This window comes from Salvelinus fontinalis, chromosome 31, assembly GCF_029448725.1.
Source record: "Salvelinus fontinalis isolate EN_2023a chromosome 31, ASM2944872v1, whole genome shotgun sequence".
In the NCBI taxonomy this organism is placed as follows: Eukaryota; Metazoa; Chordata; class Actinopteri; order Salmoniformes; family Salmonidae; genus Salvelinus; species Salvelinus fontinalis.
In genome coordinates, this window is record NC_074695.1 from 33,163,783 (window position 1) to 33,190,243 (window position 26,461).

General features: G+C 42.3%; 2 protein-coding genes and 1 pseudogene across 4 annotated transcripts; all 3 read left to right on the forward strand.

The window, feature by feature from the left end:
- Positions 1–10,480: 10,480 nt before the first annotated feature.
- On the forward strand, positions 10,481–11,693 carry LOC129830085 (DNA-binding protein inhibitor ID-1-like). Its single transcript, XM_055892294.1, has 2 exons — positions 10,481–11,001; positions 11,152–11,693. Exons 1-2 carry the CDS (start codon positions 10,657–10,659, stop codon positions 11,185–11,187), a joined length of 381 nt encoding a protein of 126 aa, XP_055748269.1. The 5' UTR covers positions 10,481–10,656; the 3' UTR covers positions 11,188–11,693.
- Positions 11,694–13,817: 2,124 nt separating this feature from the next.
- On the forward strand, positions 13,818–17,522 carry LOC129830084 (MRG/MORF4L-binding protein-like). Of its 3 annotated transcripts, none has more exons than XM_055892291.1 (6): positions 13,823–14,016; positions 14,635–14,756; positions 14,887–14,968; positions 15,058–15,132; positions 15,291–15,330; positions 16,255–16,422. In XM_055892291.1, the coding sequence occupies exons 1-6, from the start codon at positions 13,881–13,883 to the stop codon at positions 16,337–16,339; spliced, it is 540 nt and encodes a 179-aa protein (XP_055748266.1). In that variant the 5' UTR covers positions 13,823–13,880; the 3' UTR covers positions 16,340–16,422. The 3 variants fall into 3 exon arrangements, with proteins under 3 accessions (XP_055748268.1, XP_055748266.1, XP_055748267.1); XM_055892292.1 differs by having other exon boundaries at positions 13,824–14,016; positions 15,291–15,446; positions 16,255–16,344; XM_055892293.1 differs by lacking the exon at positions 15,291–15,330 and having other exon boundaries at positions 13,818–14,016; positions 16,255–17,522.
- Positions 17,523–17,956: 434 nt separating this feature from the next.
- Positions 17,957–24,791, forward strand: LOC129829306 (elongation factor 1-alpha 2-like; annotated as a pseudogene).
- Positions 24,792–26,461: the final 1,670 nt, after the last annotated feature.

Here is a 26,461-nt window from a genome sequence, read left to right on the forward strand (position 1 = left end):
ATGTCCACAATGACAATTATCTGCTCATAAAATGACTTCCAACTTCTTATCCACCTGTTACTCTACAGCACAATATTACTAATGGGTTTGAATGGGTTTGAAGTGCCATACATGCCACCAGAAGCTGCAATGGAGGAACTGGTAACAACTTATAAACATGCAGATGAGGCCAGGTCTGTCTGGCACATTCCACTGCATATAACATGGTATGCACTGACTGAAGGAAGAGTCAGGGCTTTAGCTAATGCTGGGGTGATTGAGGAGGGGGTCAGAGAGAAGTAGCAGAGGGGTAGGTTGGGCAGGGCTGTCCAGAGCTTTATAAAGGCCCCAGGCAATATTTGATTTGCTACAAGCTATAACAGTGTCTCCTATTGTGTGGGCCCTGACTGTGTATGGCTCTCAGGTCCTGGGCTTCTCCAAGCATTTGCCATTGGAGTGGAAAGGATCCCACTGCACAATGTCTATGCTCTCAATTGATCTTTGCGTGCCATTGGTGCACTGTCACTAGCAGATGGTGAGCTAATTAGAAGCTATTAAGGGCTTTGAGAGTGTGTGTGAGAACCAGGCTGGGTGTTGGACCCTGGTGCTCAGGGCCCTCAAGCTGTGGCCACTGCCCCAACCAAAGCCTCGCCCTGCTGGGTGTGGGAGAGAGGGGGCAGCCCTGTGGAACCAGGCACCATGGGGAGAGAGGGGGCACCCTGGGAAGACCAGGTGACAATGTAAAAGGACAATGGTTTTTGTATTATGCCTGAGTGAGTGCCATAGTGGGGGGGAAAGTTGGTGCTGCATACTTTCACATACCTAAGTATAATATATCCTGCATCACACAGCTCTCGGGGGGCGAGGTGCTGTGCTGTGTGGGTCTGAACTGGGCTTGACCCACTAAGACCGCATCAGTGAGATGGGTGGCAGGGGTCAAGGGTCACAGCACAGCCACAGGAGGATGCTCATTAGCTGCCTTTCTGAGGGCAGCCTGCTGCCTGCATGTTGATTCTCAGGGCTCAGTGGAAACCTATAATCTATATGCTGGCAATGGCATTAGCCTGAAATCTACGAGTGGAATAATAACTCAAACAAACTGGTTACCAGGCTAAAATGGCATGAAATTCAGCTGAAGATGGCATCTAATGTCATAACGCCATCGCATTTAGGCACAATTCTTAAGCATATCAGATTGCTGAAGAACTCAGATTGATAAAACAACTTTTTTCAAGTCTAAACTTGGCATGAATGATAAGATTGGACATAATACATCTTCCTTTTTTGGATGTACCTTGAAATATCCCACTCAAGTAGAAGTACTGTTATTTTAATGACAATTTACTCAAGCAGAAGTAAAATCAAGTAAAAGTACAAAGTAACTCATTTAAAAAGTACTCAGAGTAAAACTAATTTAGTTACTTTTAAAATAAAAACATTGACTTTGATAATTTGCTAATTTCGCTACGGTTACCTGAACATTGTTACACATTACCTTTTCCATGCATTCAATTGAAAAAGGAAGAGAGAAAATGTATGTATAGTAGGAACTAAGTTAATGTCTTACAAGGCACATCTGTATGTAAGAAAACTAAGATTTGTAAAAAATATACTATTAAACTTTGAAAATAAATGTAACATTAAAATCAATTCTATTTATTGAACAATTAAAATGAAATGCAAAATAAAGTGCATTAAAAATAAAGTTGACAGACTTAAATATACTGTACTTCAGTACTCACAAACTCCCTCTTTCACTCACTCACAAGGGGTGGAAAGAGTACGGAAATATCATACTCAAGTAGAAGTACTGTTACTTTATTGAAATTTTACTCAAGTAGAAGTAAAATGACTGACTTTGAAAAATACTCTAAAAAGAACAAGTACTCAGAAAAGCTACTCAATTACAGTAATGAGAGTAGTTGTAATTTGTTACTTTACACCTCTGTGTCTGGCTTATACGTAACTACTGATTTACGTAATACAATTACTAACTGGTTAGGGAGCCAGGATTCCTGTTATGCCCTGTCATTCACACCAGAGTGTATTGTGGGACAGAGATGAATATCAATGCAGACCAAGAAATTGTCTTGGATGAGACTATTCTATTTGATATACACAGGGAGTAATGTACTGTAAAGACAGAAAGCTATGCAGTATTATGTTCACAGCCTGTCCTATATTTGCAGGGCTTTTATTAAAAATGTAAGTTGAAATAATAATAATACATGTTTTATTGTCACATACACCGGATAGGTGCGGTGAAATGTGAAAAGTGAAAGGCTTAGTGAAGATTGACATCTTAAAAGCCCTTATAATCTTCTGACCCTAACCTAAATGACCATCACAATGTGTTTCTGACACCAGATGTCAATGGTTGGTGTCCATCTCAGTTTAACCTGGGGAACATAGACCCCTATGTGTGGCACATCCCCATCCAAGCTGCACTGCGTGCTGGTGCGTAGCATCAGCCCACGCAGAGAAGAAGTGTTCCCCTTTACTTAACACCATCTATGTTCTGCTCTACTGTGGGAATTGTGCTCAAATCAACGCCATATTCGCCACTTTCAATGTAACATACGAAAACAAGACGAACTATGCAAGACTTATGCAAAACTAACTGTACAAGAAATGTATTGTAGGCAGAGCACATTGGAGTAGGATTTAATTGTATTGACAGGCACGACTCAGGCCTGCACTCTACACAGACCCATGCACAATAACCAACCAGAGCTGCAGTAGGCCTATATGCAAACAGCCATTGCCATATATGGATCTGTGTCATTCACTTTAAGGATCCGCCCCTTTTCCTTAATTTTCCATTAAAATTACATACCCAAATCTAACAAGGATATGCATATTCTTGGTACCATTTAAAAGGAAAAACTTTGAAGTTTGTGTAAATGTGAAAGGAATGTTGGAGAACATAGATCTGGTAAAAGACAATACAAAGAAAAAAAAAACGTTCTTTTACATTTCTTTTGTACCATCATCTTTGAAATGCAAGAGAAAGGACATAATGTATTATTCCAGCCCAGTTGCAATATATATACATTTTGGCCACCAGACAGCAGCAGTGTATGTGCAACGTTTTAGGCTGATCCAATGAACCATTGCATTTATGTTCAAAATGTTGTATCAAGACTGCCCAAATGTCCCTAATTTGTTTATTAATAACTTTTTATGTTCAAAATTGTGCACTCTCCTCAAACAATAGTATGGTATTATTTCACTGTAATAGCTACTGTAAATTGGACAGTGCAGTTAGATTAACAAGAATTTAAGCTTTCTGCCAGTATCAGATATGTCTATGTCCTGGGAAATGTTCTTCACTAGTTAGTGAGTTATTAGCCCAGTTATAGCTAATTTCTAGTCAACAATGGGTGAGTGATTGCTTCATACAAGAGCACAAAATGTGTGCATTTCTAGACATCTTTGAAAAGCAAGTCAGGTAAAGAGATATTTTTTGTCTTAAAGGGGCAGTGTTGCATTTTGAGATGGTCTTGATGAAGCTATGTAGCCAATAGAATAATTTGTGGCATGGGAATAATGGCATGGGAATAATAATGCATTTTATTTTGTACAGTGGGTTCTTGCATCAAACAACACAACATTTTCAATCACTTCCTTGTCTGAAGGACAAGTGGATAAACAGGTTAATGTCAAGCCATGGAATGTAGACCTACATTGAACACCACACATTCGCTGCTCCTATAGGCTAAATGATAGAACAGCTATTTCCATGTAAACATGTTATGGGATGCATTTTTCTTCATTGTTGTTGATGGTAGGCCACTCACATTATGATCAAATAGCCAAAGTAGCCTACTTGGCCACTGTTGAAAATGTAACTTAAAGCGGGTACAGCCTCGGTGCTCATAGTAACTGTACGCCAGAAGTTGCACAGAATTCACAATGTTCAAGTTTGCGCTCAGCAGACTTGAAATTTGCTTAGTCAGAGTAATATGCTAAAACCGAAGTGAGTAAGACCAGCATGTTAATGCTGTCTCCACCAAGTCCAGGTTCCCAGGGCCTCAGTTTGGCTATGGGCGAGGTTCAAGGCCCCACCCCCTCGGAACGCTCAGCACACCTGCTCACAGGAGATGTTATCAGTCAAGAAGGAATGGTGAGAAAAGGAAAACCACAGATGTAGCTTTCAGCTAAATGGGACATGCCTCAAAACGCATCTTTATGCCTAGCAGCTCTGTCACAGCTGTTTACTGACATGTTGATATAATGTACACAGAGGTTAAACTGTGGTAACGTCACAGCTGGAGTTGAACTTTGACCAATTATGGAGTGAGAAAGTCAGACATCCACAATAAATAATATGCAGATATGATTAGCAAGCATGAGATTAATCTGGCTGACACCAGCACTCAATGTCACAGCTTGCTGTGCAGTCAAGTGGGTCACGTGTCAGCCAGGCTAGCATTAAGAATAAAGGATTTTCCCCAATGTCAGTCTAATATACAATACACTGAGTATACCAAACATTAGGAACACCTTCCTAATATTGAGTTGCACCCCCCTACCCCCCTTTTGCACTCAGAACAGCCTCAACCCGTCGGGCATGGACTCAACAAGGTGTTGACAGCATTCCGCAGGGATGCTGGCCCATGTTGACTCCAATGCTACCCACAGTTGTGTCAAGTTGGCTGGATGTCCTTTGGGTGGTACACCAGTCTTGATACACACGGGAAACTGTTGAGCATGAAAAACCCAGCAGCGTTGCAGTTCTTGACCCAAACCGGTGCGCATGGCACCTACTATTATACCCCGTTCAAAGGCACTTAAATCTTTTGTCTTGCCCATTCACCCTCTGAATAGCACATATCCATGTTTCAATTGTCTCAAGGCTTAGAAATTCTCCCATTCATCTATAATGATTGAAGTGGATTTAACAAGTTACATCAATAAGGGATCATAGCTTTCAATTGGATTCACCACCTGGTCAGTCTATGTCATTGAAAAAAGCAGGTGTCCTCAATATTTTGTACACTCAGTGGATAAACAGTGCATTCGGAAAGTATTCAGACCCCTGGACTTTTTCCACATTTTTTTAGGTTACAGCCTAGTTTTTTCCCCCTCAACAATTTACACACAATACCCTACAACAGGTTTTTTGACATTTTTGCAAATGTATTAAAACAAAAAAACTGAGATATGACATTTACATAAGTATTCAGACCCTTTACTCAGTACTTTGTTGAAGCAACTTTGGCAGCGATTACAGCCTCGAGTCTTCTTGGATTTGACGATACAAGCTTGGCAAACCTGTAGTTGGGAAATTTCTCCCATTCTTCTCTGCAGATCCTCTCAAGCTCTGTCAGGTTGGATGGGGAGCGTCACAGCACAGCTATTTTCAGGTCTCTCCAGAGATGTTCGATCGAGTTCAAGTCCGGGCTCTGGCTGGGCCACTCAAGGACATTCAGAGACCCAAAGCTACTCCTGCGTTGTCTTGGCTGTGTGCTTAGGGTCGTTGTCCTGTTGGAAGGTGAACCTTCGCCCCAGTCTGAGGTCCTGAGCGTTCTGGAGCAGGTTTTCATCAAGGATCTCTCTGTACTTTGCTCTGTTCATCTTTGCCTCAATACTGACTAGTCTCCCAGTCCCTGCCGCTGATAAACATCCCACAGCATGATGCTGCCACCGCCATGCTTCACCGTAGGAATGGTGCCAGGTTTCCTCCAGATGTGACGCTTGGCATTCAGGCCAAAGAGTTCAAACTTGGTTTCATCAGACCAGAGAATCTTGTTTCCCATGGTCTGATAGTCCTTTAGGTGCCTATTGGCAAACTCCAAGTGGGCTGTCATGTGCCTTTTACTGAGGAGTGGCTTCCATCTGGCCACTCTACCATAAAGGCCTGATTGGTGTAGTCCTGCAGAGATGGTTGACCTTCTGGAAGGGTCTCCCATCTTCACAGAGGAAATCTGGAGCTCTGTCAGAGTGACCATCGGGTTCTTGGTCACCTCCCTGACCAAGGCCCTTCTCCCCCGATTGCTCAGTTTGGCCGGGCGACCTGCTCTAGGAAAAGTCTTAGTGGTTCCAAACGTCTTCCGTTTAAGAATAATGGAGGCCACTGTGTTCTTGGGGACCTTCAATGCTGCAGAAATGTTTTGGTACCCATCCCCAGATCTGTGCCTCGACACAATCCTGTCTCGGAGCTCTAGGGACAATCCCTTTGACCTCTGACATGCACTGTCAACTGTGGGACCTTATATAGACAGGTATGTGCCTTTCCAAGTCATGTACAATTAATTAAATTGACCACAGGTGGACTCCAATCAAATTGTAGAAACATATCAAGGATGGAAGAAAAGTGTGCAAAGCTGTCATCAAGGCAAAGTGTGGCTAATTTGAAGATTCTCAAATATAAAATATATTTTGATTTGTTTAACACTTTTTTGCTTACTACATGATTCCATATGTGTTATTTCATAGTTGTGATGTCAGCACTATTATTCTACAATGTAGAAAATATTAAAAATAAAGAAAAACCATTGGACTGGTACTGTATATTAATATATATATCTATATATATTTGTTTTATTTTGTTTGTCACTTTCCCTCAGATATCATACTAGAAACTGCAAACATGTATCTCTACCCCATGGCAAAATTAGTAGAATTGCATGAAACAAGTCATAAAATTGCAACGTTTTCTCTACGCCCCATGTCAAAATGTGTAGAATTGCAGGATATTATCTCTAAAACTTCCATTTTCTCTCTTCACTGTCAAAGGGGTTGTGGGTACGCAGTCCCACGGTCCACTGTGGTCGCTCATGATGATTTCAGATTTTTTTGTGGCTGCCATCAAAATTGTGTTGTTGATGTTTTGTATACTCAGTGTATATTACCGTATGACCTCAAACACACACTCATCCCCAGCAGTCCTACAGTATGTCACTCTGTACATCAGACATCCGTGCCTGTACCCCCTGCACAGCACACCACAACAAGTCACTCAGCACATAAGGAGCTAGATAAGTCTATGCAACAGGAAGAGCCTATATCTACATTGCTACACCAGCAAAGCATCATCAATCTACAGTACACCTGTATTCAAAAACATATTGCCTTCCATTAGATTTATTGAAATTATGCTGAAATATGAACACAAACTAAGGCTGTGGACAAAAGGTATCACTGCAGTGAAAGTAATAGATAGGGCCAACACAAACGGCTGTAAATGGCGGTGGCAACTGGCAAAATATTATTGGAATGTCCTTCCTCCTTATTTGGCTCCTGAGTGGCGCAGTGATCTAAGGCACTGCATCTCAGTGCAAGAGGTGTCACTATAGTACCTGGTTTGAATCATGGCTGTATCACATCTGGCTGTGATTGGGAGTCCCATAGGGCAGCGCACAATTGACTCGGCGTTGTCTAGATTTGGCTGGAGTAGGCCATCATTGTAAATAACAATTTGTTCTTAACTGACTTGCCTAGTTAAATAATGGTTACATAAAAAAAAAAAATGTTTTTGCTTAAGGTGTCCGCATGCTACAGTTCAGCTGGCGCCTAGCTGAACTCGGCCTGCCAGTATTTCTCAATGAAAAAATGTGCATGAAAAGAGTTGTCTCTCATTGAATGACAACATAGACTTTACTGAAGAATCCCTACTGTTGAACAATCAAACCCCGAATTTCAGCTTGCCTTCAGAAAAACATTTGTGTGCCCAAACAGCCCAAAAAAAGTCTGAAACCTCACAAAATCTTGTCAAAATATATGCACAAACTCTTCCGAACTATTTCGGCTGGGATGCATGGTGGACGCTTTTAGCTTCTCTGGCTCTGCGTTTCCTGTCCACAGTCTGCAGCCGGGTGTTACTCCCTCAAAAAAAAAAAAAAAAAAATGAAATAAAGAGGTTGAGAGTTTAAAAGTCCCCACATTTCCACCACTGACAATTCATATTATTCAACTAACAACCAACTGCTTCCAAACCACAGTGTGTCACAACAAATCTGGGAGGCACCAACAACAGAGAAGTGAGAGAGAAGAGCGAGAAAACATTTTTACACCTCAATTAGTAGTAGCCAGTTGTAATGAATCACTACAGAAAGAACCTCCTCTCTGTCAGTTAAAATCAGGATCTAATCTGTTTCACTTTTCTCTGTCCCCCTCCCCTGGCCCTCCCCTCGCCTTGATGTGCAGTAAACAAGATTAAAAGGGCCAGCTGTGTGGAGTTATTGTTGGTGTCAGTAGGAAGTGCTGATAGCTGTTGCAGATGAACAAAAGCTGGATGAGAGAGCAGAGGGGCGCTCCAGATTCACTGGCTCCAGACGAGATTTTCCCCCACAATCCTTGCTCTGCACTCCCATTGTTTCAGACCACTGGCGCTCCCCATCCCCAACATGACCTGAGAAATAGGACGGAGGAAGAACAGGATGTCACTCTCCTCAGGCACAGCTCTCTCGGCATGCTGGTGAAGAAGAGTTTTACACAACTAGTATAAGCAAAAGCAGGGAATTTGTTTAAGAGGGTTGTCCAGGGGAGAAAACCGGACATATTAATTACACTTCCATAAGCAATTACATGCACATTATAAGGATGCATGCTTTGGTTAAAAAAAATATATGTTTCTCATGACATATTTTAACATGGTGAATTACCCATTCAAACCACAGATGTTCACTTTGTATTTTCATGGCTTCTCTTGTTTGGCTCTCTGTCTCCAAATGAATTGCAAGTTTGTTGCAAACAGCACAATATCCAAGTATTTGTTTTAATTTTTTTATCATGCAGACATCTCATTCTGGTGGACTCTATAGCCAGCCAGAGACAGTCACTGAAATAGCAACATTGTAATTTGTTTTATATATGTGTGAAAGATACAATGTAGCCTATGCATGGATACAACGTTTTACTTGAGGAATTTTATTAGACAAATTAAGGGGCGGGCCTAACTGAAGGAATTCAGGAACTATCAATGCAAATTCAAAGCCTTCTGTCTTTTTTTATTTCACTAGCCTTTGGAATTTGAGCAAGCTAGTGACAATGGCAGTTTGCAGGTGTGGGGCGGTAATCTCTTCAGAGTGGTTTAACTTGATAAATGAAAATGAATGCCGATCTTGGGCAGCCAGTTCTCAGGGTTTGCGCTGCGCAGGTGAATGGGGGAGTGCAAGCCCGTTGTTTGCGGTCTCCATGGACACCGCCAGCGCGGCGCCAGGTTGACAGCCGTCAGGGACTTCATGAATGGGTGACGTCATGGCACTGGCGCCTGCCAGTCTGCTTCGGCTTGTTTGGACAATCTGGGGAAGATTCAGTTCAGAGCAGAGCAATGCTATTTCAATGCCGCACTCACACACACCGCACAGTGGGAACATGTGAAAGAATCTTTAAAATGATTCATTGGAAGACTAATTTAAGAGGAACGGGAGGATTTAGGCTTAATGTGTGAAATATGCAATTTGTAAATTGAAAGAAATTTATTGCATAGGCTAAACTATGTGGATCCATGAGATTCGTGTTCTCATGAAATGCAAGTTTTAATAGATTTAAACTTTTTTTTATCCTACAATTCAAGTCATAATTTGCATACAATACTACAAAATACTGCAAAATTGTAATTACTTCGCCACTATTGGCCTATTTATTGCCTTACCTCCTTACTACATTTGCACACACTGTATACAGATTTTTCTATTGTGTTATTGACTGTACGATTGTTTATCCCATGTGTAACTCTGTGTTGTTTTTTTATCTCATTGCTTTGCTTTTTCTTGGCCAGGTCGCAGTTGTAAATGATCATTTGTTCTCAACTGGCCTACCTGGTTAAATAATGGTGAAATAAAATAAACATCAAGGAGCCAAATTAGATGATTCCTTTGCCTATATTGGATACGCTTTGTTGAAAGGCTATATGATGATGCAACTTTAGTTTATAATAAGATTTTATATTATTATGCACTTTTCCATTTGATAAAAACGTAATATTTCTACTTAAGCAAATAAAAAAATAAGCACTTTGATTTGAGGTAAGAAATTATTATGCACAGCTGGAATGAGCAGAATGCTTAGGTTGGCTACTCTATTTCATCGAGATTATAAAAGAACTGTAATTTAAAAAATATAAAGAAATCACCAATAAAAAAACTATATTGTTGTGACAGGTCTGGCCATTTACCGTATGATTGAGTTCAATCGGTCTACTCAGTTAAGGCTACAATTAAAAACCTATTCATCTAGTAATTGCAGCATTCTTCATGAATATGCCCCCCACCCATGTCTCCAGGCGGTCTCTACACCTGCAGAGTCCGCGGGCGACGGACAGCTGGGTTCCCACACAGGACACCATGAAAAAAAAGCACACATTTGTTTCCATTTGTAACACCATCATTTAGCAGATTGTAAAGATTGATAACACCCGGTCTCTATTGGTAGAGAGAAGACTGGAAACCCGCCCCTCCCTTGCAGCTGGGAGTTTCTCATTGGTCCAACCCTTCAAATGTTCCCGCTTTGGTCACTCCCCGAACCCTCTGGAAAGATAAATTCAGCCTGAGTTCACCTCCGCCACAAACTGTCAAGTAGGCTACAAACTTAACGTTTGAAACGCTCACGAGGATATCGCATGAACTTTTCTAACAGAACTAGCAGGTATTTACCTATTTTTTGTTGTTGTACACTGTAGCAGAAATATTTAGCCTATATTTTTGCTTTTCAAGACGACAAAATAAGAAAATGAAAGTTGTCGGATCTACCTGCGCCCTGAAAAACACTGAGGATGTGGTTCGTTGTCTCTCGGAGCAGAGTATGACCATCTCCAAGTGTAAGATCCCACTGTTGGACGAGCAGATGAGTGTATTTCTGCAGGACATGAACAGCTGCTACAGCAAACTAAAGGAGCTGGTGCCCACTCTGACAGCCAACAAGAAAGCCAGTAAGATGGAGATTCTGCAGCATGTCATCGATTATATCTGGGACCTGCAGGTCGAGCTGGACACACCGGGCAAGCAGCAGATCTCAGGTGCAACCCGCACTCCTCTGACAACCCTCAATGCAGAACTCGCCAGCATCTCTGTGGAGGTATGTATACAAAACAATTGCAGCAAATGTTTTGTTGCCATAGGCCTGTTACAGATCCAAGTGTAAAATGAGACCCCTGCATATTCCTGTGCTAAAATCAAGTTCTGTGTCATAAAACTTACCATTATCCATTCCTCTTATTTTTCACAGAACGGATGCGCTGATGACAGAATTCTCTGCCGTTGATCAAGGAAGCAACAGAACGAATCATTAGCAGAAAGAACGATGTTGCCAGCCATGCATGACATGTCGTCGCATCTTATGTCTTACATCCAGCAGTGGAACGACGTGGAAGTCCATGATGTGCATAGATAGACATTCAGGAGTTGAAACTACGAAGTGTCAGGTCAGCGGCGCTGTCCCCAAGCAGCCACAGGTGTCCTGCTGTCGCCATGAAGACAAGTGTGCTGGTCGACCTGAGGATGACAATCAACAACAATGCATCCTAACCCAACGAGCTCTTAGATGTTGATACATGTTGGACTTTATGTGAAAGAATCTTTCATTCCATGTTCGATTTCTGTATTTTGTTCGTCATACCTAGAAAATATGTGTATATTTTTTTGCAAAAAAAGTCAATTTCTCAGATTGAGCTATATTTGTATTGTATATTACAATGATGCAGATGTGATCCCAATATTGTTTTTATAACAATGTACTTATGGTGTTTTTATTAAAACAGATATGGTAGATGAGTGTTTCCTGCTCCTTTTTCTTCATTCTTTAGTTTGAAACTTGTGAATAAACAACACACACGTTGATAGCTGTAGCCTTCTACCTTGGTTTAACTTTTAACAGTTACATTTCCACACAGAGCGTCGTTTTAGTAGGCATGGAAAATTACAATGAGTTCAATCAACAGAACCATGTATTTGGATCTACTAAGCATCCAAATCATGACAACAGTATGTTGTTGAACATGCACGATGAAGGTGATGACAATTTTTGCATTGACAAGTTTAATTTGTCGCGTTCAGTTTCCAGCAGGCATAAACGGTACAGCGAAATGCTTACTTGCAAATTGCCGGACAAATAGTGCCGGACAAATATCAATATAATTAAAGGCAAAGTAATTAAGTAAAATATTTGTCCTTCTGACAACTCACTGCCATATTGAATCGATGGATCTTTACTCCCACTAATTCAGAGTATGACAACGTTAATGAGATACATATATGCTTAATGTTACTTACACAGCTTATAACACTTGGATATTATCCAAACTATTCTAAAATAAGTGAGCATACAACATAAGCTAATCTATTCAGGTTTCCATAATATACCTACACCGTTGTGTACCTCTATAGGCCTACTTATAATTTAACTATAAAACTGCCTAATTGAAATAACCTACCAAGGTATTCAGCATAGCCCTCAAAAGTGGTTAATGTATATTAATAATATATACAGAATTATTTTGATTTAGATTATGATAATTATTCGTTTTCAACATTATCCATTATTATTTATGTTCTCATATTCACAGTTATTATAACTTTAGCCTACTATTCACGATCGCTCTCTCTCTCTCACACACACACACACAGCGAGTCTCCTTTCTTGGCTGCGATCCCGGCCCATCTGCAGCCTGGCTCACGGATTACTGTTTGTTAATGTTTCAATCAGCTGTGCGCCGAGGAATGTGAGGCTATTTAACCTGAACTTCCCCAGGTGTGCGGCGGCGCCGCTCAGTCTGGGCCCGCCTGCCCTTTCCTGCCCTTGGCACGATGCTATCGCATAAACACAATCCCACACTGACTCGGCTTTAAAACATTAGCGCCGCAGCTGTGCACACTGCACTGCAGGGGATTTAGAGCCGCGTTACATCTGGGAGTGGAAATAAATACAACTGTTGAATTGAGCCTACTATCTACCATAGATTTGTCCTGAGTCTCCTGAGCTATTTTAACTTGTGTTACTGAAATCCATGAATGAGGCATGAACATGAGAAACTAATGTGTTATTATAATGTACTGTGGTAAAAAGCTGAAACTGAAAAATAAAACTCGTATTACTGTATAATAGCAATAGTAGGCATAGCCAATTACAAGTGAACCTTGTTAGTTTATGTAATGCCAACCATGAGACTTTGGAAATGAATGTTCATTTTACACTTGGCATAACTGTTTACTCTTTGTAGGCTATAATATTACCCTGTTGGATACGAACATAACTATGAAATAGAGCCAATTATCAATCTAAAATAAAAAGCAATGTTGCATTAAAACTAAATCATTATACATTGTTCAATACATCTGACATGCAGGTCCTCTCTTCAATACTATTTTTTCTCTCTTCAATAGTAATTTTATCATACGACCGTATTATGAGTAGTCCTATTCAATAGTGTCTATTCCATTGTATTTAATTCTACTGTGCTGAAGTCTGATGAAGCAAGAAGACGCAAGGCCATATAGCGCTCTCTTGTGATGATACATGGATCGTACAGGCAGCCCCTTATCTTCTTCCCATAGCCAATCATTTGGTAATAAAGTGAGTGATACAATGTATCGAGTCTAGACTGGACACAGTGCAACATCGTAACCGTAAGCAGGGGCATGCGGCTACCCCAGAGCTCCAGACATGCCCCCTGTCCAGTTTGTGTGCACGAAGAGGGCCTCAAATATGGAATGCCCTGTCTAAATGTAGCCTGGTGTATCCAAGTCACATATACACATTTTAGACCTACTTTACCTCAGTTTGTGCACATTCAAAATAATGCATTTTAAAAACTATATTGTTATAGCAAGCCTATCAAAGTATTGTATCAAACATCTCTGGGTGAAAGCGCATCCCGGTTGGATAACCGTTTTACCAGTGATAGGGGCGCTGTTCTCTGTCCTGCTTTCAGTTTTCTGTTATCGAAAGAGGACAACAGCATGGGGGAAGCCGAGGTTGTTCCAGCCGACGAAAAACAGGCAGACTCGGGGATCAGTCACATCGAAGACTCGGTGATATGGAGTCAAGAAGTCGAGGTGTGCCTGTTCCATGCAATGCTAGGTCACAAACCCGTAGGTAAGAATATAAAGTTAGCTAGCTAACCGTATGGTAGCTTGCTAACTCAACGTTAGCTAACGAGCCGTGTGTTGATCGTGTAGGCCTGAAAGCCCCAGGTTGTAGTGGAGACGTGACGCAGAAAACGAGACGAGCCCGCCACCCACAATCACAACAAACCCACCAACAAGTTAGCTAGCCAGCTTATTCACAGCTAGCTATCTACTCATAGCCAGACAATGACACATCTCAATGAACTCACACAATCAGTTACAATTTTAGCTTGCTAGCTAGCTAAACATCTGCATGTTCTCAAAGTGTGTTGGTCAAATGTATTCACTGAGATAGCGTTCGGTAGCAAGCCAATTGAACTTCCGGTCTGACATACACATCTGGAAATCATAACACAAACAGTTTCTCTTCCCCAAATCAATTGCTTTGACTTTTTGAATTTATTTTTTTTACCTGCCGTTAGCTTATTGTACTAGCTAAAGAAGAAGTAAACTAGCTATCTCTAGTTTTACTTTTGGCCAACATATTGTTCTTTGTTATGATTCATAACTAGATTTGAATGGTCTAACTATAGAATATTGAATCAGATTGTCAACCTACCACTTGGTCCGGAATTTTTTTCTGTAGGGGTAAATCGTCACTTTCACATGATCTGCATCCGGGATAAATTCAGCCAAAATATTGGGAGGCAAGTGTCATCAAAGGTGATCTGGGACCACCTGGGAACTATGTATGACATGTCAGCCTTGGTGAGTAAAGCCTCATGATCTTTGTCTGGCATTTGTAATAGATTGTTACAGATTCACAGTCAGCCTTAATCTTTGTTTTTATGTAACATCTGAAAACTAATGATAAAGTCACACATTCTGTCCACTCCAGCATGAGTCTGAAATATTGCCGTTTCCCAACTCAGAGAAGAGCTTCAATCTTCCAGATGAGATTATTCAACAAGTAAAAGAAGGTAAAGACTCTTTTTTCAGAATCCACTATACTTACTCAAATGCTGAACTACTGGAAAGTCCATACTATCTCTCTTTCCGCCTCAAACAGGTAAACTGGTATCCGAGGACGACATGAAAGACGATTTTAAAGAAGAACGAGACCCCCCAGCCATGCATGAAGAAGGTTCTCTCTCATTCAGATACATTAGCTATGTTTCACCTCCTATGCCCCCCTCTTCCTCTCCTCTCCACTTTCTCTCTGACGTGAGTCCGTGCATCTCTTCTCCTTTGGCACACAAAGCGACATCCCTCACCCTGGTCGTTTGTGTCTCGTTTTTAAAGGTCTGAGTCCCAGTATGGCTGCTGGCCAGGATTTTGAGAGGTATGGACAGAAGGACTCTTTCGATCTGTTCCAAAACTCCAGCTTGACCCCAGTACAGACCAGCTCATAACCAGAGGCTTCTTTAGAGTGACCACCTGCCTAGTGCACAAAAAAATGTCCGTCTGTATTTTTCTCAGTTTCTCTTTTTCTCTCCTTTTAACTTTTCTTTTGTTTTGAAGACATTTTCAAGCATGGCATGTCGATTTTTGTTATAGTTCTATATTGTTTTGTTTTGATGGAATTTGATGACATAAGACAGAAGATATAATTGCATGTTTCAAATGGGTGGTGATGGGAAATGGAGGCTATGATTTAGTGCTCTTGAACCGGCCTTTTCTCTCTTCTATCATCATTCCTTTTCTTAAGACTATATGAATGTCACCTGTCTGTTGAACTCCAGTCTGGTCCTCTATCCACCACTGTGCCCCTGGTCTATTGTACATGATATCCTTATTGGATGTACCCAGCAAACAGTACCGCCTGACACTAGAATAACAACTGGTTTAATTTGAGTCCACCATACCCTACCAAGTCACTGTAGTAGTTAGGGGCTGGGACGATACCAGTATCGCAATAGTATCGTGGCAAGGAAACAAAACACAAAGCGGATGTAACTTCTTTAGGAAAACAGCACTAAGCTATAGCACACAATCTTTTACATACAGCAGGTTTTTAAAGGGCCAAAGAGTTTGCTTTTCTTCGTGTTTTCATTTTTGCCGTGGAAAAAATATAGTGATACTGGTATTGTCCCGGCCCTAGTAGTAGCAGTCACTTGATGCCTTCCTCACTGACCTGAGAGCAGATTTCGGAACTTGGACTGAGTGATGCAGAATCTTTTAAACTGTCAATCATTTGCAAAACCTCCCTCCCCTTACCTGAAAACTCCCCCTCATCTTCTCTTTCTCTCCTTCTTGTCTCTCTCAGGCAGCAACTCCTCGGTGAAGATGACAGAGAGGATGGGCAGCAAAGACAAGGACAGAGAAAGAGACCGAGAGAAGGGTTCCACTGAGGGCGGCCCGGGGAAGGAGGCAGCAGACAAGAGGAAGAGGAACCGTGCCACTGAGAAGGTGCTCAACTCCAGCAGCAACCCCTCCAGCCCCGGTGGAGCCAAGCGGAGAAGGACCTAGGCCAAGCCACCAGGAGGCGCCCTCGAGATATCATCCACTGCAGAGAGCAGGAGACACCAGGGAGAGGAGGAGAGACCTGGGACTGAGAGACTCATCTGTGAAGCCTGGAAGGAAGAGGGGGGCGAGAATGACAGGAGAGTGACATTTTATGAGTAATAGATAATAGAGCTATTTGGACAATGCTGAATTTGTGGACAGGTATCCAGGATACCTCATGAAGAACTTTTAAGCCCACAGAAGCTGCAATTTTAGTATGTTGTGTTTTCTCAGAACAACTAGAAAGATGTAGCATTCCCTGTTGCCACACAATCTCTGAAAGCCACACCGCAAAAGCAGTGTGATGACTACAACACTGAATCGTATCGGTCATGATGATCAATATACTGTCACAGCATCTGGTATATTTGGACCATCCCATCCCACCAGTCCTCAGCTGTGCTGTGGATCAGAGGCCAGCATGACAGTTTACTGATATTGACACAATTCAAGCTGATGCATATCAATGCTTCTGCACTGACGTCAGAATAAGTGTAATGGTACTAGTGCTTGTGTTATGTGAAGTTCTCTTGTTTGGCTTTGGAGAAATGCTGGACTACTAAATCACATCAATACACTGTATGTGACTGGCTGGACGCTTGCATTAATTGATTGTCATTTTTTTGAGTTCTGAGCTGTTACAAGTGGTTATAAACAAATGTATAGAGCTACTCATGGTAGTGTACCTCGTCCACCTCTTCTAGTGACTGCCAACCAGATTGTCATTGTGCCTCCTTATATCTGTATAAACTGTAGTTGCCAGTGGTGCAAAATGTTGGTAATTTTCCTCTTAATTTTTCTACAGTCATTATTTAATGTAATTTTGTCCTTGGTGATTATTGAATCTGCATGTTTTGGTAATTGCTCAAAATTATTTTTTGTCTGTCTCAACGACTGACTTCTCAGAATCAAATAAAACAATGTGTAGCTGTAGTCTCCATCCATGTGAGATATGTTATTTTGTTTGTCTATTTATTTGACATGTTCCATTTTAAGGCATATGTCCCATTAAATATGAGTTTGGACTAAGTTTGTGAATGGTTCATTAATTCAACAGTGTACTCTAATGGAGTGTTATGATGTGTAGTATTTGTTCATTGATATCTCCCCAAAAGGATTTCCCTTAGTATGTCTTGTCTCTGAACTTCCTGGTGCTCACTCGGGAGGCATTTACTAAGCAATATGACTGTTTTTATTAAACGAGTACCGTATCTGTCAGAGTGATAGGCCAGTGACTAAACACTTCTCTGTACCACACATGAATCTTTGATACCCCATCACATTGCAGCAGAATATTTAAGTAGGTTTGTTTGTTAGGACTCTAATTGTAGCGCGCCATACCATTGTAATGAATTCATACTAATTCAAAAAAGATTTTACATGGCTAATAAGGAGTTATTTTACTAACAGTTTTTGAGTTTCCAGTATGATATCTGGTATCACCCCCTCTCTTTCCCCTCGTGTTAGTTGTTCTCCCTGTCACATTTGTAATGTGTTCAATATCCATTCTTTCCTCTACTGCAGTCCATCCCATCACATTCCAGGATGGGAAAGGAGAAAGTCCCATCAACATTGTGGTGATTGGTCATGTGGACTCAGGGAAGTCCACCACCACTGGACACCTCATCTACAAGTGTGGGGGCATTGACAAGAGGACCACTGAGAAGTTTGAGAAAGAGGCTGTAGAGGTGAGGCCAGTGTGGATTAGTATCTCTGCATAATCAGTGCTTGACAGCTCTGCTAAACCACACAATGAAGAGGAAGACTGTCTTCATTTATGATTCACTGTTATTATAACAAGGGGTTATAGGGTATAACATGTCCATGACTCAATTATAAATCATTTTTCTCTAACCTGAACAGTTTCTCATTCTAACTTATCTTTACCCTATCTCTCTGAACTAGATGGGAAAGGGCTCCTTTAAGTATGTGTGGCGCTGGACAAGCTGAAGGCAGAGAGAGAGCAGGGCATCACCATTGACATCTAGCTGTGGAAGTTTGAGACCACTGAGTGTACAAAACATTAGGAACACCTGCTCTTTCCATGACATACACTATATATACAAAAGTATGTGGACACCTCTTCAAATGAGTGGATTTGGCTATTTCAGCCACACCTGTTACTGACAGGTGTATACAATCGAGCACACAGCTATACAATCTCCTTAGACAAACATTGTCAGTAGAATGACCTTTCAACGTGACACCGTCATAGGATGCCACCTTTCCAACAAATCAGTTCTTCAAATTTCTGCCCTGCTAGAGCTGCCCCGATCAACTGTAAGTGCTGTTATTGTGAAGTGGAAACGTCTAGGAGCAACAACTGCTCAGCCGTGAAGTGTTAGGCCACACAAGCTCACAGAATGGGACTGCCGAGTGATGTAGCTCGTAAAAATAGTCTGTCCTCAGATGCAACACTTTACTACCGAGTTCCAAACTGCACCTGGAAACAACGTCAGTACAAGAACTGTTTGTCAGGAGCTTCATGAAATGGGTTTCCATGGCCGAGCAGCCGCACACAAGCCTAAGATCACCATGCACTACGCCAAGCACCAGCTGGAGTGGTTTAAAGCTTGCCGCCATTGGACTCTGGAGTAGTGGAAACATTCTCTGCAGTAATAAATCACGCTTCACCATCTGGCAGTCCGACGGACTAATCCGGGTTTGGCAGATGCCAGGAAAACACTACCTGTCTGAATGTATAGTGCCAACTGTAAAGTTTGGTGTATGAGGAATAATGGTCTAGGGCTGTTTTTCAGCGTTCGGGCTAGGCCCCTTAGTTCCATTGTAGGGAAATCTTAATGCTACAGCATACAATGATATTCTAGACAGTTCTGTGCTTCCAACTTTGTGGCAACAGTTTGGGGAGGGCCCTTTCCTGTTTCAGCATGACAATTTTCCCGTGCACAAGCAAGGTCCATATAGAAAAATGTTTTGTCCAGATTGGTATGGAAGAACTTGACTGGCCTGCACAGAGCCCTGACCTCAACCCCATCGAACACCTTTGGGATTAATTGGAACGTCAACTGCGAGCCAGGCCTAATCTCCTAACATCAGTGCCCAACCTCACGAATGCTTTTGTGTCTGAATGGAAGCAAGTACCCGCAGCAATGTTCCAAATCTAGTGGAAAGCCTTCCCAGAAGAGTGGAGGCTGTTAAAGCAGCATAGGTTGGACCGACTCCATATTATTGCCCATGATTTTGGAATGAGATATTCGACAAGCAGGCGTCCCAATACCTTTGGTCATGTATTATCGTCTGACCAGATGAATCCAGGTGAAAGCTATTATCCCTTATTGATGTCACGTGTTAAACCAACATCAATCAGTATAGATGAAGGGGAGGAGACAGGTTAAAGAAGGATTTTTAATCCTTGAGACAATTTAGACATGGAATGTGCCATTCAGAGGGTGAATGGGCAAGACAAAATATTTAAGTGCCTTTGAACGGGATACTGTAGTAGGTGCCAGGCGCACCGGTTTGAGTGTGTCAAGAACTATCAAACTGCTGGGTTTTTCACATTCAAAGGTTTCTTGTGTGTATCAAGAATGGTCCACCACCCAAAGGACATCCAACCAACCAAAGTTGGAATCATTGGAGTCAACATGGGTCAGCATCCCTGTAGAATGTTTTCGACACCTTCTAGTTTTCGACACCATGCCCCGACCATTTGAGGCTGTTCTGAGGGCAAAAGGGGGTGCAACACAATATTAGGAAGGTGTCCCTAATGTTTTGTAAACTCAGTGTATTACATTACTATCATTGACGCGCCAGGGCACAGAGACTTCATCAACAACATGATCACAGGAACATCCCAGGTAAGGAGGTTGACACCCTCACCTTAATGTTACCATTCCTCATCCTCGCCATTCTTCTAAACCCTGACTCATTGATCTCACTGAGCCTAAACAATCCCCATGACTGCTGTGTTGTACAGGCGGACTGTGCCTTGCTGATCGTGGGAGAGTTGGAGGCGGCATCTCCAAGAACGGTCAGATGAGGGAGCATGTCCTCCTGCCCTTCACTCTGGGGGTCAAGCAGCTCATTGTAGGGATCAACAGGATGGACTCCACAGAGCATCTCTACAGTGGGTTAGGGTTAGGGTTAGGGTTAGGGCTAACCCTAACCCTAACCCTAACCCTAACCCTAACCCTAACTCCAAAGATCTTCGTGCCAATCTCCGGTTGGCATGGGGACAACATGCTGGAGCAATCCCCCTCTCAAAGCTATAGTTGGTAGACAGTGTGTAATTCCTCAATACTCCACAAGATGTCCTCATGTTCATGTAAAATGCATTTTTCTGTTCCTCAATCATCTGATATCCCAACTTCCAAACAAATTCAACACTCAGAAATCCATGTTGTTACACTGTGTTGTCACTCTGTCCTCATTCCTTGGTTCAAAAGCTGGAAGCTGGACAGGAAGGAGCACCATGGCAACGGGATGAGTCTCCTGGAAACTTTAGACACCATAATGCCTCCGACACAGCCCGCAGACAAACCCATCTGCCTGCCCCTGCAGGACGTCTACAAGATAGGAGGTAGGGTTGCTACTCTAACACTAAACAAAAGTAATAGGCTAGTCTCGCAGGGATGGGCAACTAGCGGGAAACATGCGGCCCATGGCCCCCCTTTTATATGTCGCCGGAAATAAATATATATAAATATACACTGAGTTTACAACACCTTCTTAATATTGAGTTGCACCCCCCCTTCACTTTTTTTTCCCAAATGTTGTTACGTTGCAGCCTTATTCTAAGATAGATTAAATCGTTTTTTCCCCCTCATCAATCTACACACAAAACCTCATAATAACAAAGCAAAAACAGGTTTTTAGACAGTTGAGCAAATGTAATAAAAAATACAAAACTGAGATATGACATTTACATAAGTATTCAGACCCTTTACTCAGTACTTTGTTGAAGCACCTTTGGCAGCGATTACAGCCTCGAGTCTTCTTGGATATGACGATACAATCTTGGCACACCTGTATTTGGGGAACTTCTCCCATTCTTCTCTACAGATCCTCTCAAGCTCTGTCAGGTTGGATGGGGAACGACGCTGCACAGTTATTTTCAGGTCTCTCCATAGATGTTATATCGGGTCCAAGTCCATCCCACTCAAGGACATTCAGAGACTTGTGCTGAAGCCACTCATGCGTTGTCTTGGCTGTGTGTTTAGGGTTGTTGTCCTGTTGGAATGTGAACCGTCGTCCCAGTCTGAGGTCCTGAGTGCTCTGGAGCAGGTTTTCATCAAGAATCTCTCTGTACTTTGCTCCGTTAATCTTTGCCTCAATCCCGACTAGTCTCCCAGTACTTGCTGCTGAAAAACATCCCCACAGCATGATGCTGCCACCAGATGTCACGCTTGGCATTCAGGCCAAAGAGTTCAATCTTTGTTTCATCAGATCAGAGAATCTTGTTTCATGGTCTGAGAGTCCTTTAGGTGCCTTTTGGCAAACTCCAAGCGGGCTGTCATGTGCCTTTTACTGAGGAGTGGCTTCCGTCTGGCCACTCTACCATCAATACCTGATTGGTGGAGTGCTACAGAGATGGTTGTTCTTCTAGAAGGTTCTCCCATCTCCCCAGAGGAACTCTGGAGCTCTGTCAGAGTGACCATCGGGTTCTTGGTCACCTCCCTGACCAAGGCCCTTCTCCCCCAATTGCTCAGTTTGGCCGGGCGGCCAGCTCTAGGAAGAGTCTTGGTGGTTCCAAAACTTCTTCCATTTAAGAATGATGGAGTCTACTGTGTTTTTGGGGACCTTCAATGCTTCAGACATTTTTTGGTACCTTTAAATCATGTCCAATCAATTGAATTTACCACATGTGGACTCCAATCAAGTTGTAGAAACATCTCAAGGATGATCAATGGAAACAGGATGCACCTGAACTCAATTTCTAGTCTCATAGCAAAGGGTCTGAATACTTTTGTAAATATATAAATTATTTTTTATACATTTTTAATTATAATAAATTTGAAAATAATCGCTTTGTCATTATGGGGTATTGTGTGTAGATTGATGAGGGAAAACATGTATTTTTTAAATTGTAGAATAAGGATGTAAAATAACAAAATGTGGAGAAAGTCAAGGGTTCTGAATACTTTCCGAATGCACTGTATCTGTGAAGGTCATCCGCAGAGGGAACATGTGTGGGGACAGCAAGTCTGACCCGCCCCAAGTGGTTGCTTGGTTCACAGCTCAGGTCAAGGTCAAAGGCCATCCCTCTGGACATCTCAGACACATACAGTACTAAAGCCTGATCTAAATAATTAATTGACCTATTTGCATGAAATCATTTGTTCTCTCTGTCCCTGTCTCTCTCAGGTGATTATTCTGAGCCACCCAGGACAAATCAGTGCAGGCTTTTCCCCAGTCATTGACTGCCACACGATCGCCTGTAATTTCGCTGAGCTCAAAGAGAACATAAACCACTGCTCTGTGAAAAAGCTGGAAGACATCCCCAAGGCCCTGATGGCTGGGGATGCTGCCATTGTATAGATGGTTCCTGGGAGCCCATGTGCATGGAGAGCTTCTCCAAATACCCATCCCTGGGTTAGTATATGTACACATGTTAACACATGTTAACAATAACTGTTAAACTAACTAACATCCACTGTCCTCAGCCATCTACAGCATAGCAGCCATATACCCATAGCAAGAGAATGGATTCTGTTTCTCTTCCAGACTTGCCTGGCTAGCTGCCCTCTAATTCGTTCATGTCGCTCAGCAGCCCATGTCTGGTCAATTCATTGGTTATAATCAAATCTCAGGGACTGACGTACTTGTAAGAATCCACCTTTTGTTTGGGGAGCTGGCATGCTGTCTTCCACATCTTGTTCTAGTTCCAAAAGGGAGGCTGTTTGGGTTACACAAAAACAGACAAGTCACCAAGGTGAAGCCCCCTTGGACATCTGGTTCATCTCAAACACTCTCTCTCTCTGATGATTGTGAGGTTGGAACATGGATTCATTAAGCAGCCATAACGCAGTCCAGGGAGCGGTTTGGTGGATTTCTCTGGAGTTGATTGGAAATATTTGCTGTGGTTCTGTCTGCAAACAATGGAATAAATAATTGCATGTGTTTTTGAAGGCCTTAGCCACCCATGTGTGTTAGACCTAGAATGGTGGAGTGAGGGAGTATTGTTTTGTTAAAAAGAAAAATGCTGGGGCCTCCCGGGTGGTGCAGTGGTCTAAGGCACTGCATCGCAGTGCTAGCTGTGCCACCAGAAACTCTGGGTTCGAGCCCAGGCTCTGTCGCAGCCGGCCGCGACCGGGAGGTCCATGGGGCGACGCACAGCGTCATGGGGTGACGCCTAGCGTCGTCTGGGTTAGGGAGGGTTTGGCCGGTAGGGATATCCTTCTCTCATCGCGCACTAGCGACTCCTGTGGCGGGCCGGGCGCAGTGCGTGCTAACCAAGGGGGCCAGGCGTACGGTGTTTCCTCCGACACATTGGTGCGGCTGGCTTCCGGGTTGGAGGCACGCTGTGTTAAGAAGCAGTGCGGCTTGTGTTTTCGGAGGTGTTCTCATGACCTGTATTTACATCCTCTGTGTTTGTTTTGAGGCCAGGGAAATGTTTGGGACAACATTTAGCTTTTGCAGGGGGGTGTTGAAAAGGGGCTTAATACAGTTGTATTCCAGAAAGCCCATGGGAAATAAAGAAATATAGTTTAAGTAAATTGGGGAGAGGAAGAAAAATTAACAAAAAGTGCTTTAAACTGCTGTTACATGTGCTGACATGATTAAAATTCTAGTAAACAGTACTCTTCACGTTGTAGTTTATATGATAAGCTCATAGAAAGGGTAACACGCACCTACAGTGAAACATTAATTACTCAATATTGTTGTTTAACATCTCAATAATGATAACTTTCACAATGATTCGATTGGCTCCTCATCCTTAGTATTTAATATTGTTCAGTATTCTGCTCTTGTCTTGCATGATCTCTCTGATACTAAGTAGGCCTGCTACCCAGGTACCACTCACAAACTGATTCTGTTAAAATGTAACATGTTTCAAGTTAAACTGTAGTTTGTTTGTATCCTGTGTAGTGAATGTTTACTGTGAGTATTAATGGAGTTTAGATCATGAAACTGTGTGTATGCTAATTCAGAAAGGTTGACCTAATCAGATAAGAGGAAATTGCTTTGGATCAGAGAGAAGGGTCAGGCCCAGGATGAAGATGGACGGGGTGTGATTCTGACATCTAGCTAAACAAGAGAGGACCATGGACATTCCACAGGGGAAAGGAGGGGAAATCATTGGGGTCATAACATGTACAGCTGGGGAGGTGACGCCTATAAGACGTGTTGTGAGCTTTCTGAATGTATGCACTCAGCTGATGGCATTCTTAGTAATAAACACTTGACACTTATCTTGAGCTTTTGGTCTCAATTCCTTATTGCATAGAGGTTGCAATAGCATTTTTCTTTTTATTTATTTATTGATTGATTGATTTTATTTTTTTACCCCCTTTTTCTTCCCAATTTCATGGTATCCAATTGTTAGTAGTTACTGTCTTGTCTCATCGCTACAACTCCCGTACGGGCTCGGGAGAGACGAAGGTCGAGAGCCATACAACTATATAGAGATGCCCGGTCTACCTTTATGGGCAAAGACGCAACCCCCACTAAACATTATCACGCTGTGATTAGTAAAGGTAAACAAGAAAATATATACACATCTGAACATTTCTAGTTGGTATCCTGATAAGAGCTTGGCAGCCCTAAAGTGTTAAAGGTTAGAATGTCTCTGGGCTTCCTCTGCCGGGCTGAACGGCAGGGGAAGGTCATGGGTGACCCCAATGAATCAGTGTCCACTTCGTTATGAGATGATTGAGTCACTGAGCCCTCAGCTCTTTCCATATTTACCTGTCCTCTCCGGGCTCTCTCTGAGGACTGGCTGGCACTCCTTCACAGTGAAGTTTCTATCAGTCTGACCCCGTTTCTCACTATTATCTGATACTAGCTGTGTGCTACTCTGTCTGCTCTCTTCATCCCTACATGCCCTATTGATGAATACTGGATAAGAATTTTATTCTGAGCTCTCAGACTCAGCGCTCTCTGCATTTGTCTTCTTTTGCTGGGGTGGTTCCCTTCTCCACAGACCTCTACTGGGTGTTTCAACAGGTTCCTTAAATGGCAGAGAATTACATGACATTTACATTTTGCGATGCAGAACCCTTTCCTGGTTACCACCACGTGTATTTGGTCTTCCCAGTGTGATCTTAGCTTTCCCGGCCCACCACGTTCTGACATGTTCCTCACCAGTACACGATCCCCTGAGACCAGAACCAAACTAATTTTCTTCCGATCATAGTAGGCTTTTCCCTTTCCTGTTGATTTCTCCATGTTTCTAATTGCGATGTCATAGGCTTCCACCATCTGTTGCTGCCACTTCTTATGCATAATCCTAGCATGATTTCTACTGTTCCTTTATCTGTAACCCAAAGACAAGGTCAATAGGTAGCAGTGGAGCCCTTCCAAATAGCAGGAAATACAGTGAGAACCCAGTAGCATCACTGGTGATACAATTATATGCATGAATGACCTTGTTCAGATAATCACACCAGTTGGCCTTTTTCTCTTCATCTAGTGTGCGCAACATTAACAATAGTGTATGGTTAAATCTCTCTACCGGATTCCTCTGGGGATGATATGGAGAGGTTCTGGAATTGGCTATCCCGTACAGTTCTGCAAGGCTCTGAATAACTGATTTTCAAACTCTCTTCCCTGTTCATGATGGAATTTTGACACAAAGCCAAACTTTGGGAAAAAACAGTCAAAAAGCTTTTTTGCTGCAGTTTTCCCTGACCTTTTATTCTGGTGGGGTAGGCTTGTGCACATTTTGTAACGTTATCTAAAATGTACTCGTAGCCCCCTCGGCTTTTCTCCAAATGCACATAGTCAATTGAAATCATCTGGAAAGGAGCTGTAGCCCGTATATGTTGCATTGGGGCCCTAGTTATTAT